This window comes from Carcharodon carcharias, chromosome 5 (genome assembly GCF_017639515.1).
Source record: "Carcharodon carcharias isolate sCarCar2 chromosome 5, sCarCar2.pri, whole genome shotgun sequence".
Lineage (NCBI taxonomy): Eukaryota > Metazoa > Chordata > Chondrichthyes > Lamniformes > Lamnidae > Carcharodon > Carcharodon carcharias.
In genome coordinates, this window is record NC_054471.1 from 131,306,844 (window position 1) to 131,327,132 (window position 20,289).

A 20,289-nucleotide genomic window follows, 5' to 3' on the forward strand; every position below is an offset into this window, starting at 1 on the left:
TCCAAAAGCAGCAAGACCTGGACAACATCCAGACTTAGGCTTACAAGTGGCAAGTAACAACTGCTAGGCAAGGAGCATCTCCAATAAGGGAGAATCTAACCATCGCCCCTTGACATTCCCTTCTCTCAATTTACAGCCATTCAGATAATAATCTGCCTTCCTGTTTTTGCTGCCAAAATGGATAACCTTACATTTATCCACATTATACTGCATCTGCCTCACATATGCCCACTCACTCAGCTTGTCCAAATCACACTGAAGCATCTCTGCACTCTCCTTCCACCCAGCTTTGTGTCATCTGCAAATTTGGAGATATTACATATAGTTCCCTCATCTAAATCATTAATATATGTTGTGAATAGCTGGGGCCCCAGCACCGATCCCTGCGGTACCCTACTAGTCACTGCTTGCCTTTTGGAAAAAAGACCCGTTTATTCCTACTCTTTGTTTCCTGTCTGCCAACCAGTTTTCTGTCCATCTCAAAACACCACCCCCAATCCCATGCGCTTTAATTTTACTCACTAATTTCTTATGTAGGACTTTGTTGAAAGCCTTCTGAAAGTCCAGATAAACCACATCCATTTGCTCCCCCTCGTCAACTCTACTAGTTACATCCTTGAAAAATTCCAGTAGATTTGTCAAGCATGATTTCCCTTTCATAAATCCATGCTGACTCTGCCCGATTCTGCCACTGTTTTCCAAGTGCTTAGTTATTAAATCTTTTGTAATGGACTCTCAAATTTTCCCCACCGCCAATGTCAGGCTGACTGGTCTATAATTCCCTGTTTTCTCTCTACCTCCCTTTTTAAATAGTGGGGTTACATTAGTTAACCTCCAATTTGTAGGAACTGTTCCAGAGTCTATAGAACCTCGGAAGATGACCACCAATGCATCCACTATTCCTAGGGCCACTTCCTTAAATACTGAGATGTGGATTATCAGGCCCTAGGGATTTTATCGGCCTTCAATTCCGTCAATTTCCCCAACTCAATTTCCCTACTAATACTGATTTCTTTCAGTTCCTCCCTCTCACTAAACCCTGTGTTCCCCAACATTTCTGGTATGTTATTTGTGCCCTCCTTTATGAAGACAGAACTAAAGTATGTATTTAATTGTTCAGCCATTTCTTTGTTCCCCATTATAAATTCCCCTGTTTCTGACTGTAAGAGACTTATATTTGTCTTCACCAATTTTTTTCTCATCATATACCTATAGAAACTTTTACAGTCAGTTTTTATGTTCCCCGCAAGCTTACTCTCATATTCTATTTTCCACTTCTTAATCAACCCCTTAGCCCTCCTTTGCTGAATTCTAAAGTGCTCCCAATCCTCAGGTCTTTTGTTTTTTCTGGCCAATTTGTATGCCTCTTCCTTAGATCTAATACAATCTCTAATTTCCCTTGTAAGCCATGGTTTGGCCACCTTTCCTGTTTTACTTTAGTGCCAGACAGGAATAAACAATTGTTGCAGTTCACCCATGCGCTCTTTGAACATTTGCCATTGCCTATCCACCGTCATCCCTTTAAGTAACGTTTCCCAATCCATCATAGCCAACGCGTGCCTCATACCATTGTAGTTTCCTTTATTAAAGATTCAGGACCCTTGTCTCAGAATTAGCTATGTTACTCTCCGTCTTGATGAATAATTCTATCATATTCTGGTCACTCATCCCCAAGGATTGCCAATTATTCCTTTCTCATTACACAATACCCAGTCTAGAATGGCCTGTTTTCTAGTTGGTTCCTCAACGTATTGGCCCAGAAAACCATCCCGTATACACTGCAGGAATTCCTCCTCTATGGCATTGTTACCAATTTATATGCAGATTAAAGTCACCCATAATTACAGATGTTCCTTTATTGCATGCGTCTCTAATTTCCTGGTATATGATTCACACAGAAACATTAAAAAGTGCTAAAAGATAATTCAACGAATATGTTTAATCATAGCATTGTAAAATATTATTATGATACAGCCAATGGTAAATGCTGAGCTGTTCGAATTCCAGATGGAAACTTGAAATAACTCTCATAACCAATTTTTGCTATTTGTATGTTTCGAGATGCAGGCTTTGAATTCAGTGGTAATGAGACCACCGAGACTCAAGAGACCTTTATAAAACTAAATTAAACATTTATTAATACAAGAAAGATTGTAAGAACATACATATGTCTACACTATTACTACTATAATAACTACAAAAATCCCCTAATTAATCTGACTCCTAGTTATACCTCTGTTAAGGCAACAGTAAAGCACATAGATTTAAACAGGCCCCTGGCAAAGCACACTCTGGACATATGCATTCAAAATAAGTTTCTTTCAACTCTGGGCCCTTGCAGGCAGTGGCTTGAAGCTTACAGGCTAGAGGCATTAGATCTTAGAATCCCCCTTTTTTTTACCAAAAGCCTTCTCTTCCTTTATACATATTTTTCTCTTCAAATGCAAATTTTCATTGTATCACTATGCCTTTGACCTTTACCTCTTTTAATAATAATACCCTTTCATAACACCAGTTTTATTAGTAAGCTTTGGAAAAAGTAAACACATTGTTTGGTTACTTGAGGCGAGGTGTAATATTTCATCCATTCTTTTGAATGGTTTATTTAAAAATGCAAATTGCCCCCTTTAAACTTCACCTTGTAACTTCCCTATGTCGATTTAATTTCGAATCTATTTCTCTTGTATACATAAAAGGTTAGCTGGCTTTGATCCAATTAAGACACACATACACACACAGATACACACACACACACACACACATATATATATAGACATAGGTGCCACTAGAATTTTATTTTAAAATAATTTCCAACAGCATTATAGACATTATTATATCTTCTTGACAACTATGTAATTTTAAAAAAATGTATTAAAAACAATCTTGAGGATTTTTCAAAAACTTTTGGACCTTTTTCCCTTTTGCACTTTTGATACATTGACCTGACTTTGTCAAGATTTGTTACTTTCATAAATTGATTTTTCATAGGAATAGCCGTAGCTCATTCAGCCAGTCGAGCCTGCTCCGTCATTCACTTAGATCATGGCTGATCATCTGCCTCAATGCCACTTTCCTGCATTATCTCCATATCCTTGACGTCATTAGCCTCCAGAAATATTTGATTTCTGATTGAGCTTCTACAGCCTTCTGGAGTAGAAAATTCCAAACATTCACCACCCTTTGAGTGAAGAAATTCCTCTTCATCTCAGTCTTAAATTGCTTACCCTTATTCTGAGACTGCGAGCCCTGGTTTTAGACTTACCAGCCAGGGGAAACATCTACATCCACCCTGTCATGCCCTGTAAGAATTTTGTCAATTTTAATGAGGTCAACCCTCATTCTTCGGAACTCTAGGGAATACAGACTTAGTTTCCTCACTCTTTATTCATATGAAAATCCCACCATCCCAGGGATTAATCTGATAAATCTCCGTTGCAGTCCCTCTATATGACAAGTACATCCCTCCTTAGATAAGGGGGGCAAAACTGTACACAGTACTCCAGGTGAGGTATCACCAATGTTCTATACAATGGCAGCAAGATATCTTTACTCCTTTACTCAAATCTCCTTGTGATGAAGGCCAGCATGCCATTTGCTTTCCTAATTGCTTATTGCACCTGCATGCTAACTTTTAGTTACTCATGAACAGAGATCCCTTTGGACACCTACATTTCCCAGCCTCTCACCATTTAAGAAATATTTTGCCTTTCTGTTTTTTCCACCAAAGTGGATAACTTCACACTTATTCGCATTATATTCCACCTGCCATGTCTAGCCCATTCACTTAACTTGGCCAAGTCCTCTTGAAGCCTCCTTGCATCTTCTTCACAACTTGTGGTCCCACCCAGTTTGGTGTCATGAACAATGTAATGACATAGCAGATGGTAAATGCTGAGCTCAAATGCTGAGTTCAAATACCAGAGGGAAACTTGAAACAACTGTCACAATTAATTTTTAATCTATATGTTTCAAATTGTGGGTTTTGAATTCAGTAATAATAAGACCACCGCGCCTTAAGTTTATATAAAACTAAATTAAATATTTATTAATAAAAGAAAAGATTGTGAGCACATATCTATGTCTACACATTACTACTATAACAACTTCTAACCTCCTAATTAATTTAACTCCCAGTTACACTTTCGTTAATGCAATAAATTTTAAAAGACCCAGGCAAAATAAACAATATCCTGAGCAGTTGGATTCAAAGTAAGTTCTCTTAACTTCAGCCCCTGGAGGCAGCAGTTTGGTACATACAGGTTGCAGGTTTTACACACTTGGATCTTAAAACTGCACCCCCCCTTACAAACAGCCTTCCCTCCTCTTTACATATTCTCCTCTTTGAATGCAAATTCCCATTGTTTCACTATGTCTTTTGAACTTTACCTCTACTAATAAAAAAACTCTATCATAATACCAATTCCACCAGTAACCTTTGGGAAAAATAAATAAGCACACTATTTCTTACTATTTCTGCTGGCTAGGTATACATTGCACCCCTTCCTTTGAATTCAAGCCACTATAGTTTGTTTAAAAATGCAAATGCTCCCTTTACACTTCACATTCTAAAACTTCCCCATGTTTACCTAATTAACATTTCAAACCTAACTTATCTTCTTACATCAAAACACCCAGTCTAGCTGCCCCTAATTCAATTAAGTCTCTCTCTCTCTCTCACACACACACACACACACACACACACACACACACACACACACACACACGCACACACATACACACATCCCCCACAACTTTTACTCTATTCTACAATAAGTTCCAATAACATTATAGAAATTATTATACCTTCCTGATAACAAATTTGGAAATATTGCAATTGGTCCCCACATTCAAATCATTTATAAAGATTGTGAACAGTTGTTGACCTAGCACTGATCCTTGTGATACCCCACTAGTAACAGCCTGCCATCTGGAGAAAGATCCATTTATTCTTACTCTTTGTTTTCTGTATGTTAACCAATTCTTAATCCATACGAGTATATTTTCCCTAATCCCATGCACTTTAATTTTATGTACTAACCTCCTTGAGGGACCTTATTGAAAGCCTTCTGAAAATTCAAATGCACCAAATCCACGGGTTCTCCTGTATCAATGCTACTAGTAACATTCTCAAAAACCTCCAACAAGTTGTTGAACATGAGTTCCCTTTCATAAATCCACATTGACTTTGCCCTATTTTGTTTTTTTTCTAAATGCCCAGTTATCACATCCTTTGTAATAGATTATAACGTTTTCCCTACTACCGACATCAAAAAACGAACAGGTCTGTAGTTCTTCATTCTTCCTCTTCTTCCCTTCCTAAATAGTGGGGTTACATTTGCTATTTTCCAGTCTGCAGAAACCTTTCCAGAATCTATAGAATTTTAAAGATAACTGCCAATGCGTCCACTATCTCTTTAGCCACCTCTTTCAACACTCTTGGTTGAAGCTCATCTGGCCAAGGGAATTTATCAACCTTCAAACCAGTTAACTTTTCTAGTACCACCTACCTCTTAACTAATACTAATTTCTTTCAGTCCCTCAGTTTCACAAGTCCTTGGTTGCCTAGTATTTCTGGGAGATTTTCTATATCTTCTTCCATGAAGACAGACACAAAATAATTGTTTAGTTTCTTCGCCATTTTTCTGTTCTCCACTATAAATTCTCCTGTCCCCATCTGTAATGAGCCCACATTTGTCTGAGCTAATTTTTTCCTTTTCACATACCTAAAGAAGCTTTTATAGTCTACCTTTATGCTTCTCACTAGTTTGCATTCATATTCTCTTCATTCATTTCTACCTGCTTTCCTTGCTTTTAGGTCATAGGGCTGAATCATCCCAAATTTGCACTATGTGGTAGCAGGTGGGAAAAAGGATATTTTACCTGCTGGCCGCATTGGCAGGACTTTGCACCATATCATCCCAATCTCGCCCCATTAATCATGCATTCCCAGAAATCACGCTGTTTCGCTAGCGGACAGCCTCTGATTCATGAGCCACACTTTTACTTTACTGCTTCCTCACGCCAGGCGCCATATTTAAAATGCAGTCACGCCCATATCTCTCAGTGCTTCCAGCCCAGGACTGCTGCACAGGAGACATGCCCCCGAAAGGCAAGAAGAATGCAGCCCCCTAACTCAGCGATGACACTGCGATGTTCCGTACCCCCGCTCTGGCCGCAGGAGGCCCATCAGTGTCACCACTGTAGCTTGGGAGGCAGTGGCAGTGATGGTCAGTGCCAACACTGTGCAGAAGAGGTTCGTCATCCAGTGCAAAAAGAGGATGAATGGTCTCATCTGTGCCGCCAGGGTAAGGCAACCATCTCATCACTCTAAACTCACACACTCAAGACCATCACACATCCACTGGCATGTCACTCACTGGCACCTCACTCACTGCCAGCTCAAGGGAGATCACCCCATAGTCTCTCACGGACACCCTCACATCGCCATGTGAACTCACCTCCTCTGAAGGCTGCCTTCTCAGCCCTCACTCTCTTGAGGCCACTTGCACAGACCAACATGTGTCCCCACGTACAATCTGGGATATCCCCCTTCCCCAGTAATGCCCCAGCCCTGCAGCCTTTTCTCTTGCCTGAGGCCACTTCTTCCCCTTCCCCATGCAAGCCATACCCCTGGGCCGTTGAAGAGCCACCCTCGCCTTACAGCTGGTCGTGTAAGTAGAGACCTGCCTTTGAGCACCCCCTAATAGTGATGTCATGCTGCCTGCGAAGCCTGGTGCTGATGACTGAGTGCTGCCTGAGGCAAGGTAGGCAAACAAGCCTCAAAGCCCTGAGCAAAGTGCAGCTGCAGCTCACCTGGTGCACGTCGTTTATGTTCATTTGTGAAACTGCACGTTGATGTGCCCGGATGGTCCAGTGTGGGGGGTTGATTTCGGCAAGCTGGGCTAATAATGATATGCAGATGTATTACAATGAAGTTCCCAACATGCAGTGGTGGGAAATGTGGCCTGCCATTGATGGGAGGTGAGGACAATTGCAAACTGGTTTCCTTCTTGCCATATTGTCTGCTCATACCACCATAATGCTCCACGCCAGCGGGCATGGAAAATTCCAGTAGAGTTGTTACATTAACCATTTTGATATGCTGATATTTTAGAGTAAAAAAAAATGAAAAGTAACTTGGATGTGTGCTATATGAAAAATGCACATACATGCACATTTTCCCGAGGCACATCCTAGAATGTTGGTTGATACAGATTTTATTCCTCCACTCTGCTTAAATTCCTGATAGCGGCCATGCTAAATTAAGAACATAATAATGGCAGATTTCTAGCAGGGCAGATACTTTTGCCTGTTCCATTTGCACCCAGGCAGCAGCATTCCTGGACCACCCTCCAGATACTTTCTGTTGGACTCAGCAGTGTCTATGTGCAATCACTGGGAAGACCAAAGCCATCCACCTGGCAGCTACAACAAACTCTACCCCTGCCACCAATCCTGTCTTCCTTCCTGGCTATAGTCTCAGGCTAAACCACACTGTTCACAACCTCAGCATCCAGTTTGACCCCAAGCTGAACTTCATTTCGTATATCATGCCAACTTCCACCATAAATTTGAATTCAAACTCTACATGCTGTAACTCATTTTGTACCAAATCCACTCACTGATTACCCCTGTCCTTACTTACCTACATTAACTCCCTGTACCCCAATGCCTGCAATTAAAATTTCTCATCCATTTGCTTGAATTCCTTCATGACCTTACCCTGCACTGAAACTGACCTCTCCTACACCTCACCATTGGAGTCAATGCTTTCAGTGCCTGGACCAGTTGTTGGAATGGTGCACACTTGGGAAATAATGTCATGAGATGCAGGATCCATATCAATGTGACAGATATTTCATTTGTTAACATACAAGAATACAGCCAAGAAATATGTCCATATAGTCACCAGTAGGAGACTCATTGGGAAGCAGGAGCATCACCATTCAAGGTTGTTCTTAATGCTGGTGTTATGACACAGCAATTGGTAAAGGCTGATTATTTAAAATCCCAGAGGAAAACTTAAAACAACTATCATAACCTATATTTTCAATTCATATGTTTGAGATGCAACTCTGAATTCAGAAATGAAACCACCAAGCCTCCAAAGGTTTTTTTTATATAAAGTAAATTAAACAACACATTTTACAAGGTATTAAACACATACACATCTACAAATTACTACCATAATAACTATTAAACATATCCCCAAACTAATCATTCCTAAAATCTTCTCAAGGCAACAATAACCCATAGGGCAGGATATTACACCCAACGTGCGGGCATGCACCCAACACGCCCGAGCATAAAATGACGCACGATGACATCGGGCGTGTATCCCAACATCTTGCGATATTTTGTTAAGCAGGCATGCGCCAGAGTTGGCTGCGCGCCTGCTGATAATTAAAAGACTTATTAAAGCCATTAACAATCTAACTAAATTCAAATTTACACTGCCCGTCCAACCTAAGTGTTGGTGGGCAGGCAAAGTGGCCTTTACATTTTTTAGGAAATCTCATCCATGAATGGGATGAGGTTTCCTAAAGTTAATAAACATTAAATAAAAACTTTATTTTTGAATTAAAAACATGTCCCAGCTGATGTGACAGAGTCATATGAGGGGACAAGTTTTATTAAATTTTTATTCTCTTCATTTTTTTTTTACACAGCACTTCAATCTCCCTGAGACAGCTCTGTGCCTCAGGGAGATTGAAGCGTTCTTTCTCGCGCACGCGTGAACTGTGCGCTAGGCCCTGCTCTCCTTTCACCCCCTACCTGCACAGACAGCGCAAAGTGCTGCCGCTTGCAATCCATGCAGGGCGAGCCTTAGATTTTAAGTAGATTCCAGGCAAAGCAGGTTTTATCTTACAAATTCAAAATCAGGTTCCTTTCAATTTGTTTCCTTTGCAGACACAGTGGTAGGTTTATAGGCTTAGATCTCACATGCCTCTAACTTCCATGCACAAAAATCTTATGTATATACCTAGCCTTCCATTTGAATACAAATTATCATTGTATCATCAGGCCCTTTGAACTCCACCTCTTCTAACAATAAAACCACTTTCATAGTACTAATTTTATTTGTAGTATAAACATATTGCTTGGTGTCTCCTAGCTAGGTGCAAGATTTCACCCCCAATCTTTGAATGGTTTATTCAACAAAATGCAAACATACTCTTTATCTAAACTTCCTTACTGTTTAATGCCTCAAAACTACTATACATCCAAGCATCCAGGCTTGCTGGCTTTAATCCAATTGAGACACACACAGACACACCCACAGACACAGACCCTACGGCGTCCAATTTAAAATAATTTCCAATAACGTTATATACATTAATATCTCTTGGTGAGCTGAGTTCACCTGAAAAAGGGCTTCTTTACTTAATTATACCTTTCTCGTAACGCACCTCCTTCAACAGTTTCTTTACTTGCAACAGTTATTCGTAATTAATAAAATATCTGAAATATAAAACTAGTCTCAGGAAAGATGCCATGAAACTGCTGGATTGTCATTAAAAACCCATCTGGTCCACAAACGTCTTTTAGAGAGAGAAATGTGCTGTACTTACCTGGTCTGGGCTACATGTTACTCCAGACCCAGAGCAATGTGGTTATCTGTTAACTCCCCACTGAATTAGACTAGCAAGCCACTAAATTGTAGCAACTGTTTCAGAAAAGTCAAAAAGGAATAAAACCGGATGGACTACCTAGCATCAACCTAAGCATCGGAATTGACAACAGCACACCCAGACCTTGCAAAACCCTCCTTACTAAGATTTGAGGGCTAGTGCCAAAATTTTGAGAGCTTTCCCACAGACGAGTCAAGTAGTAGCCTGACATAGTCATACTCGCAGAATCATACTTTACAGCCAATATCCCAGACATTACCATCAATATAAAAGCAAAATACTTCAAATGCTGTAAATCTAAAATAAAAACAGCAAATGTTGGGAAAACTCAGCAGGTCTGGCAGGATTTGTAGAGAGAAAAACAGAGTTAACATTTCGAGTCCGTATGACACTTCAGAACATCCCTTTAGCATTCTTCAGCATCCCTGGATATGTCCTGTTCCACAGACCCAGCAGAGGCGGTGGCACAGTGGTGTGCAGCTGCGAGGGAGTTATCCAGGGAGTCCTCAACATTGACTCCAGAATCCATAAAGTCCCATGGCAACAGGTCAAATATGGGCAAGGAAACCTCCTGGTTATAATCTACCACCCTCCCTCAGTTGATGAATTGGTACTCCTCCATGTTGAACACCACTTGGAAAAAGCACTGAGGTGGCACAGGCACCGAATGTATTCTGGGTTGGGGACTTCAAAGTCGATCATGAAGAGTGGCTCGGTAACACTATTGGTCGAGCTGAGTCCTGAAGGACATAGCTGCCAGACTGGACCTGCAGCAGGTGCTGAGGGAACTAACGGGAAAAACCTGCTTCACCTTGGCCTCACCAAGGTGGATCTATCCATGACAGTATAGATGAGTGATTATTGCATGGTCCTTGTGAAGGTGAAGTCCTATCATCACACTGAGCATCCTCTCCATCGTGTTACATGGCAGTATCATCATGCTAAATGAGAGATTTAGAACAGATCTAGCAGCTCAAAACTGTGCATCCATGAGGTGTTGCGGGCCATCAGTCGTAGCAGAGTTGTATTCAACCACAATCTGTAACTACAGAGCCTGGCATATCTTTCACCCTACCATTTCCATCAAGCCGGAGGATCAACCTTAACAAAAAGCACAAGCAGCATGTGATAGATGGAGTGAAGTGATCCCACAGCAACGAATCAGATCAAAACTCTGCAGTCCTGCCACATCCTGTCATTAAGGTGATGGACAATTAAACAGCAAACTGGAGGAGGAAGCTCCACAAACATCCCCATCAGCAATGATGGGGGAGCCCAGCACATTAGTGGAAAACAGAAGGCTGAAGCATTTGCGCCCATCTTCAGCTAGAAGAGCCGAATGGATGATCAATCTTGGCTTTCCCCTGATGATTCCAGCATCACAAATGCCAATCTTCAGCGAATTTGATTCACTCCATGTGATATCAAGAAATGGCTGAAGGCACTGGATACTGCAAAGGCTATGGGCCCTGACAACATTTTGGCAATGCTACTGAAGACTTGAGCTCCAGAACTAGTTGCACCCCTACCTAACCTATTCCAGTACAGCTATAACGCTGACATCTACCTGGCAATATGGAAAATTGCTCAAGTATGTCCTGTCCACAAAATCTAGAACAGATCTAATCTGACCAATTACTGTCCCATCAGCCTCCTCACGATCATCAGAAAAATGATGGAAGATGTCATGGACAGTGCTGTCATGTGGCACTTACAAAGTAATAACCTGCTAACTGATGCTCAGTTTGTGTTCCACCAGGGCCACTAAATAAAGCTCTACTGCCTAGAAGGACAAGGGCAGTAGATGCATGGGAATGCCACCATCTGGAAGTTTCCCTCCAAGTTGCACTCCATCTTGACTTTGAGATATATTGCCTTTGCTTCACTGTTGCTGGATCAAAATCCTGGAATTTCCTTCCTAATAGCACTGTGGGTGTACCTGCACCAAATGGACTGCAGCAGTTCAAGAAGGTGGTTCACTACCATCTTCTCAAGGGTAATTAGAGATGGACAACAAATGTTGGCCTTGCCTGTGGTGCTCACATCCCATGAAAGAATCAGAAAAAGTGTTACACAATTAGTCTCAACTTGGAACTGTGAAACCATAACTCTTAAATGTGCCTCTCAAAGCTACATCTCTTATATTGCTTAACTGAGTTTATCCCTTTTCTCCCAGCAATTTTCCATTTTCCCTAGACCTTAATTTATTCATGTATTAAAATCATGCTTTGTTAACTTAATTAGGTTCCTTCACATTATATGATAACGATCCCATTATGGTCTGTGCTTATGTCAAACCACTTAACCTGTCCTGATACACTCTCCCACTGATTCCATGGTCTGGAGTGACCATGAACCCGCCATTGCCACCCTCTTCTTTGAGACTCTCCTTCTAACTCAGTCCTTTGACCAAGATTTTGGTCACCAATCCTCTTTATACCTCATCTTTCTCTTGGCATCACTTTCCACCCCTTTAAATCACTTCAGGGCATTATCCTCTGTCAAAAGTGCTGTATAAATGCATTACATTGGAATAGGAGCGTACCATTCATGCCTCAAGCCTGTTGTGCCATTCAGCTAGACCATGGCTGATCAACTCCATTTACTCACTTTTGTCCTCTGTTGCTTGTTACCCTTACCTAACAAAAGATGTATCGATCTCTGTCTTGAAAAATTCAATTGACCCAGCATGTGCAGCTGTTTGGAGGAACAAGTTCTAGATTTGTACTACACTCGGTGTGAAGTGCCACCTGATTTCATTACTAAATGGGTCAATCTTTAATCTTAAAATTATGACCTCTTGTTCTGGATTTCCCCCTTCAGAGGAAATAGTTTTTATGTACTCCCTCTTAAATCCTTCTATCATTTTAAAGAACTCAATTAGATCACCCCTCAACCTTCTGAACTCTAGAGAATACAGGCCAAATTTATGCAACCTGTCCTCATAATTTAATCCTTTTTATACCTTGGTATAATTTTTCTGGTAAATCTGCCTTATTCCTTTTCCAAGGCATCTTTCCTGAGGTTTGGTGCCCAAAACTTATGCAGTACAGTTGTTGATTTTAATGTTTTCTCAATGTTGCATGGTCAAGAATTATTGCTGATGTGGGAATAAATGACCATTAAGTATCACTGCACAAGAAAGCAAGCAGTAATGCCACAATATCTTTAATACTTCCTATAATCTTTCACCTTCTCTTCTGACACCACTGCTATAACGGACTTAAAGAAGGCTGAGTCACAGATCAGAAAGGTGGTTCTTCACATTCCAAACTCACATTAAAACATAGTGCATCAACATCGCACCTTGAAGCAAATGACAGCCAGGGGTATGCACTTTAAGGGACATATTCAATGGGCAGAATTTTTTGCTCAGCATGCAGCGTGCTCTACATGCTCGAGCATAAAATAGTGTGCAATGACGCTGGGTGAGCATCCCGATGTCATCATGCACTCGCGCGATATTTCACTCAGTGGGCTTGCGCGGGTGGCAGGACTGCCCACCATTAATTAAGAGGCCAGTTAAGGCCATTAAAAAGTGAACTGACGCAGATCTTTTGTTGCCCATGCAATTTCATGCTCATCGCATGAGCAAAACGGGCAGGCAGCCAGCCGACAATTTCAAAAGTCTCTTCCATAGGCGGGATAATAGGGATCAGCAGGATTGCCAGTGTGAGTAGGCAGCTTCCATGACGTGTACATTCTGAAACACTCCCAGGTGCCGAGACTCTTCAGTGCTTTAGCCCGACTGGATGGATGGCTGCTGGGTGACAAGGGCTATCCCTTGAAAAGGTGGCTTATGATGCCCGTCCGCCACCCAAGAACAAAGGCAGAGCAGCGGTATAACAAAAGCCACGCCTCCACAAGGGCGGTGATAGAGAGGACCATAGGTCTTCTAAAGACTCGCTTCCAATGCCTGGACCGTTCAGCAGGAGCACTACATTACCCCCCAGAATAGGTGTCACTGATAATGGTCACATGCTGCGCTCTCCACAATCTGGCACTGGCAAGGGGGGACCCAGTGGAGGAGGAGGATCTTGATGCAGCTGCACAGGCCACAGATGATGAATCCAGCAGTGAATCAGAAGAGGAGCACGGTGAGAACATTGAGGGCATGGAGGCAAACCTTGGTAACCTCCAGGGAGCCAAGGATGCTTTGATTCAACGCTCCTTCACCTAGGCTGCCAAATAAGCGCTACCACCTCATACCAGGGCCGCTGCCCCATCCCAGATGTCTGCAATGACCCTGTCTTTTGACCACAAAGTCCACTCGGTGCCTGTGCAATAAAGTTTCAAACCTCCCACATCCAGCATTACATACTGGCGTACCCTGTGCCACATTAAATATGAAAGGTGAAGCATGGCCATTATGACAAAAGAAAATTTATCTCATGTTGACAGTCAAAACAAATTAACAAAACCTTCTCTGGTCTTCGAACCCAGACCAGTTAAAATAAACAAAACATTGCAGAACGGTCACCTGTGACCATTCCCTCTTGTGCTCATTGTGCCTTAAACTTATGTTTGCGAGTGCTATATCTTGGTGTTTCCCCCCTCATTGGCATCGGCATTGGAGACAGCATGCTGACCCTGCTGTCCTGCTGGTCTAGATGACCTTGTAGTCATCCTCTGACCAGCAGAGCCTGTGTTGGCTCCGCCTGGGAGGGAGCAGCCAGTTCCACGGTTGGCATCTCCTCAGTTGCTGTGGCCTCATCAGATGTGACAGTCACTGGCAGTGGAGCGGAGCAACTGCTGCTGTCATCTAGAGCGTCCTGAGAGGAGCCCACAGAGATGACAGGCAGCTTGTGTGCCAAAGTGAGGTCGCTCTAGACCTCACTGCTCACCATTGATGGGCTGGCAACTAGCTGGGATACTGGGTGCCTCTTCCATCTTCCACACAGACACTGACAACCTGAGGTCAGTGCCTGTGTGAGGGCTTGCATGTCTGAGCACAGCCCCAGGAACCCCTGATTCTGTCCTCACAGCTGCTCTCCATGAGAGCCGCCACTCTCTCAAAGGAGGAGGCAGTGCGCTTGGTCATGAGTGTCAATGAAATGCTCATGCTCCACATGGACTCCTCCATAACGGAGACCATGGCACGCATACCCTCATGGATCTCTGCCAGACCCTCCCAGGCATCTCACAGGACATCCAGCATTTGCCGCCTAATGGACGACTCCAGAGGCTCATCATCTGCGTTCAACTGAGCATCGTCCTGGTCTCCAACAGCCCTCTGATTGTCGGCACCCTGGGCACACTCTGCCTCCGCCTGCACCTCAAGTGAGTGTGAAATGCCATCACCGTTGTGCACCGACATTCTAGCCGAAGATCTGATGCTCACCGAGGTGCTGGTATCTGCACTGGTGCCTGGTTCAGAGAGCGTGTGTGATGCAGGTGCATGCAAAGCCTGGCGGTCCTCTAGCGTCAGGCATCTTTATGGTCCTGCGATTGGTTGTGTGGTGGCAAACCTACGGGAGAACAATAACATGTCATTAGTTTAAGTTATCACACTGTCATGTACATGCCAGGCACCCTGGTCAGACAGTGGAGATCTGCATCATGATGCCAACATTTTTCAATGATCAATGGGGAATCCAGTTTTGAGGATCCCATCAATGATGAGACAAGAATGTTTGCACCATCTGGAACTCTCACCTCTGTGCACCTAATCTTACCTTCGTCTGGCACCCCAGCCTCTCCACGGTCAGTTGACCGAGCTGCATGGCGCCTCTCCAGCTCCAAGGTGTCCTGCTCATATCTGGTTATGATTAGGAGGTTAGTGGGGCCTCCGCCATCCTTGACTTTTCAATGTTTTTATGGGCCATCTTCTCCTGAAGGGGTGGAGGAGCATTGATTAGTCCCCTATCGACTTGCAGCGCCATTGTAGTCTGGCCAACCCCACCTGAGGAGCACCTTGCAGGGCACATCCTAGTGGTGGCTGTCAAGCCTCAAGGCACTCAGTCATTAAACTTCTTGTAGCACTGGACCCATGCACAACATCTTGGCTGCTCACCAGCAGTGCCCCCAAGCTCTTTTTCTAAGGTGCAGTTGCCTTCTCCTCCACCCCTGGGGACAAGGGTGTCGCTCCTGGCAGCCACCTCCTCCAGGAGGACCACGTGGCACTCATCAGAAAACCAGGGGACCGAGTGCCAACCCCCCCCCTTGGACCTGCCTTCTTCCCGGCTGGCGGCTGCAGCCATATTGGAATCCATAATATTTAATCTCCTGTTGATAGCACCAAAGGTGCCTTTCTCGCCAACAGCCTTCCAGGGCCTGACTGTGCAGGTTTGAAACTGGTCGCCATTGGACCCGGCAGCCAACAGGCTCCTGCCCTCCCCTTCCCGACCGTTGGGTAGCCGCCGTTCACGCTTAGTGGGCCTTAATTGGCTCGCCAGTGTGAAATCATGGTCGGGGGCTGATCACAGGTCACCATTTCCTGCCTGCTCCCAGGCCCACCGACCACGTCTGCCAGCCGAACTCAAAACTCTGGCCAGTGAGTTTAAAGAGGCATTGCGGGATGACCTACCAGGCACGAGCAAAAGGCATTGCTGTTGGCGAAAAATGGGACATCTTGGTAGTAGACAAATGCCAGTATGATGACTGCTGTTGATGTGACACTTTAGGTTTCAGACCTCGTGGGGTCACCTTTCGTGTGCTGATGGTTTATGAAGATGAAAGCATACCTCAGTCACTGTAACCTGTTGCCACACATTGAGAAATGGTCTTCCTACTTTCCTAGATTTCTGCCAACACCAATAAGGTTATTGTTATGATGGAGTAGCTTTTGCCATTGACCATTTGCAGTTGCAGTGGGGACAACAATAGTGTCAAGAGAAAATTGACTTGGAACATCTTTAATGAAATTTCTTACTGATTCTATTGATGTATTGAAATTCACAATCCATGATGCATTAATGGTTAACTTTAGAGAGTTTCAAGAAAGCATGGAGACAATTAAGAGGGGATTTAGAGATCTGTTGTAGTTTAGTGTTTTGTGCTTGACTAGTCTTCTACAAGAGTATATGTGCATTGCAACAAAAAAAGTGGTCTGCTTTATATTGGTTCATTTGCGATATTAACATATATGGGCTTGTGAGTCCAGTATAATGTTTTCCTTTGTACACTGCATGAAATCCTTGACATAGGTGTCAGGCCCTCAGTCACTAGCACATGAAAGTGGAAAACCTTTGGGAACACAAGTAGTTGCAAGGAAAATTTGCAGATTGTCACTGTATCTTCTCTTTCAATAATGGATCCACTTCAGAGTAACAACCAAAGTAGACCATAGTGCACTTAATTCACAATATATGTACAGCAAAACAAGTAATGTTGACAATGTTCATCACACAGATAAAAACAGAACGCTTCATATATAGCTTCAAGTTTGTCTTTTTAACATGCTTATCTGGAAAGCAGACAACATCATTAGAGTATTTTTACATTTACATGGGGAAGTGGTGGATACCAAGTAGGAAGTTGGGGGGGTATTTAGAGGAGTAGGAAAAAGAGCAGGACTACTCATTAGTCCAGAGCCAGAAGAGCAGAGGGTGCAAGCAGTAACATAAGGCTAGAATTGAAGCGTAGAGATGGATTGGGCCAAATCTATGGATGAATTTGAAATGAAGATATTGAAATTGATGCTCCTATGAAATAGGGAGCCCAGGGCGATTGGTTTGCAGGACATATTGCTGGATAGGCTGTGAACCACAGAGTTGTTTGGTGAGACAAGGTATTGAGAAGGAAAATAATGGTGATAAACATAAAAGGTACATCAAGTAGGATGTATAAGATAGGGACTGTACAGTGTTGTAAGAACCATGTGCAGAGCTCGTTATTGAATAAATTTAGTAGCAAAAGCTGATCCTAAATTGGCTCTTTTGCCTTCATAGCCTTCCTTGTCTTGCTAATGTTCCACATACAATTCTGTGAAAAGTGACACTATAGAGCATGAAGCACAGTGTTAATTATGACAATTATCTTTGGGGCATTTTGATATGCTACGGAAGTCATAGTTGTCAGAGAAAATTCTGTCTGCTTTTGCTATGTGCAGTTTTTTCTTGTTGCTGCTGTTTTTCTTCCAATCATTGACCCATGTAACATTGAATCCTCTATGTACAAGAGAAGACACAAAAAAAACTCTGTTCTTGCTTCTGTTCCAAACAATGCTCACTGTTTTTGTAGTTGCAAAGCAAGGTTTCAGATGTTTATATCAATGCATCATTTTTGGAATTAACAACGCTTTGGGATTTCATTCATTGCATCTCAAATTGGCTTTTCACAAACCTTTGACAAGCCACCAAGTTTCATAACTTGTTATAACTGGTGTACACAGGGAAGAATTTCAGTAAAGGAATGTTAAGATTTTCTTGGGGCAAACCTGAAATATTTTTCAACATTAATTATGCCTTTACTGAAACACTAACTCTGATGATTTGAGGACATTCACTACCTAAATGTTTCTATGCTTAGATGTACAAATAAACCTTGCCAACCTGTTTGTATGTTATATTGCTGAAGTAAAGTATTTATCTTAGGGAGGAACATGAGAAACTGTGTGAGAAGTTAGAAAGACAGCATGAAGATGAGAAACGATCTGCTCTGGCTCAACTATCGCATCTGAAAGACCAAGAAAATAGTGCAGAGAAAGAAGGTTGGCAGAAAAAGGTTGAAGATCTCCTGAATCAGGTGACTGGATCTTCTCAGCTGTAAAACAATGCAATATATAAATGCAATTTATACTTTGCAAAACCATTTTTCCTTCCTTCATCTAATACCTGATTTTTTCTTTTACTAGTAAATTAGCATGGATAAATACAAAAGGAAAATTTGAAGCTTGCTTTTCTTGTTGTTGCTTAAATGCATCGGAGTGATTGCTTTAAGTAACCTAATAAAAATATAAGGACTTCTTTTTAAATGTTATAGCCTACTGGAAAGTTGTAACTAATTTCATCATATATTTATATTTTTCCTCATTTTTCTGTCTTTACTTCTTCTGTCCTGAGGGCAGTGACTTGTGCTAGGTTATAAATCCATTAATAACAGTGGTGGGAGTATTCTGGCAGCAAGTAACCATTCTCTATATGACATCTGTGCCTATGAGCATGGGTGAGCTGCCTATGTTTTTTGTTATTACTGTATTTCTTCATAGAATGTGAACACTTCTGATAAGGCCATCTTTAATTGCCCCTGAGAAGGTGGTGATGAACTGCCTTCTGAACCACTGCGGAACATTTGGTGAAGGTACTTCCACAGTGCTCTGAGGCACAGAGTTCCAGGATTTTGACCCAATGCTGATGAAAGAATCGTGATATCTTTCCAAGTCAGGATGGTGTGACTTGGGGGGGAACCTGGAGGTGATGATGTTCCCATGTGGATACTGGTACAGGTTGTGGGTTTGAGAGGTACTGTTGAAGGAGCCTTAGTGAGTTGCTGCAGCGCATTTTTTAGGTGGTGCATACTCCAACAACTGTTTGCTGGTGGATAGGGTACCAGTCAAGTGCATTGCTTTGTGTTGGATGTTGTCAAACTTCTTGAATGTTGTTGGAGCTGCACTCATTGAGGCAAGTGGAGAGTATTCTATGACCGTCCTGATTTCTGTGGATGATGGAAAAGCCACTGAGCTGTTTTGCATTTGTTTTTATTGAATTTTATTTCAGAATTAATAATCCAATTCTAGTACATTATCTTTTTTTACATGTAATTCTGTTTTAGTTCAAGATTTAATTCACTATCTAATGTAGTATGCATGAAATATTTCAATGTACAGAAGGTAAGGGTATGAGAAATTTTAAGCATGGTAAAACTGTTTTAGCCCAACAACCCTACCTAACTATTCAATTCTTGGTGCTGCTTAAGTTTGCTTCAGTGAAATTTTCAGATAACCTATTCCGTAAAAATGTTCTCAATGACTATTCTTTACTGCACCTTCATAAAATTTAGTCTTACGTTGAAGGGTCAGACATGTTGTGGACCTGTTCTTTTTCTCTTCTGCTAAATGAACTTCTTTTAGGCCATTGTTAAAATTCAAGGTAACAATCCAGGGGAGTGATTTTGTACTGCTGTACTGAATAGAAATAAAACTATCTGGAAGTCTCAAACCTGATATTCTGTGTGAGGTTTTCAGAACTCTAGCAGATCCATAGTTATACACGCCATAAAATAATAATACCTGACAGTACGAAATGGCATTGGATCCCTTTGACTCTTTGCTTAGATACCCCCAATTTGGCAATCTCATTCTTGGCAGATTGAACCTGATTCTTTCCTTTTAAAAGCCTTAATTTATTTTATGTTTGTACAAAATACCTGAAATCTATTAGTTATTCAATTTGCTTATACAGCTTAGGAATTGTGTTTTTGTGAAAATTACTCCTGCAGTTCCATTAAACTGAATTCACTGTAGAGTCAGATACATATCTATCAATGGCAGAGTATACAATATACAATGAATTCAACACAAGCTATGTGAAGAGCCCAGAACAGACTAAGTTTGAATGAATCTGATCTGGCACTGGAAATATTTTTTTTTCTTTTCTCGTTAGAGCTAGTGGGAAGAAGAGAGCAGAAATGATAGATATAGCAAAAGTTTAAGAATGTTTGCATCATTCTTTGAATAATTTGGTTTTAGCAGTTCTGACTTACTGGTTGGAGTTACCCA

General features: G+C 42.0%; 1 protein-coding gene across 2 annotated transcripts in view; it reads left to right on the forward strand.

Moving 5' to 3' along the window:
- Nucleotides 1-20,289, forward strand: part of fam184ab (family with sequence similarity 184 member Ab) — a 210,289-nt gene that overhangs the window by 128,059 nt on the left and 61,941 nt on the right. For both annotated transcript variants that reach the window (XM_041188881.1, XM_041188882.1), the window contains exon 9: nucleotides 18,167-18,317. In XM_041188881.1, the coding sequence (XP_041044815.1) occupies nucleotides 18,167-18,317 (151 nt within the window). The remainder of the gene's footprint in view (nucleotides 1-18,166; nucleotides 18,318-20,289) is intronic.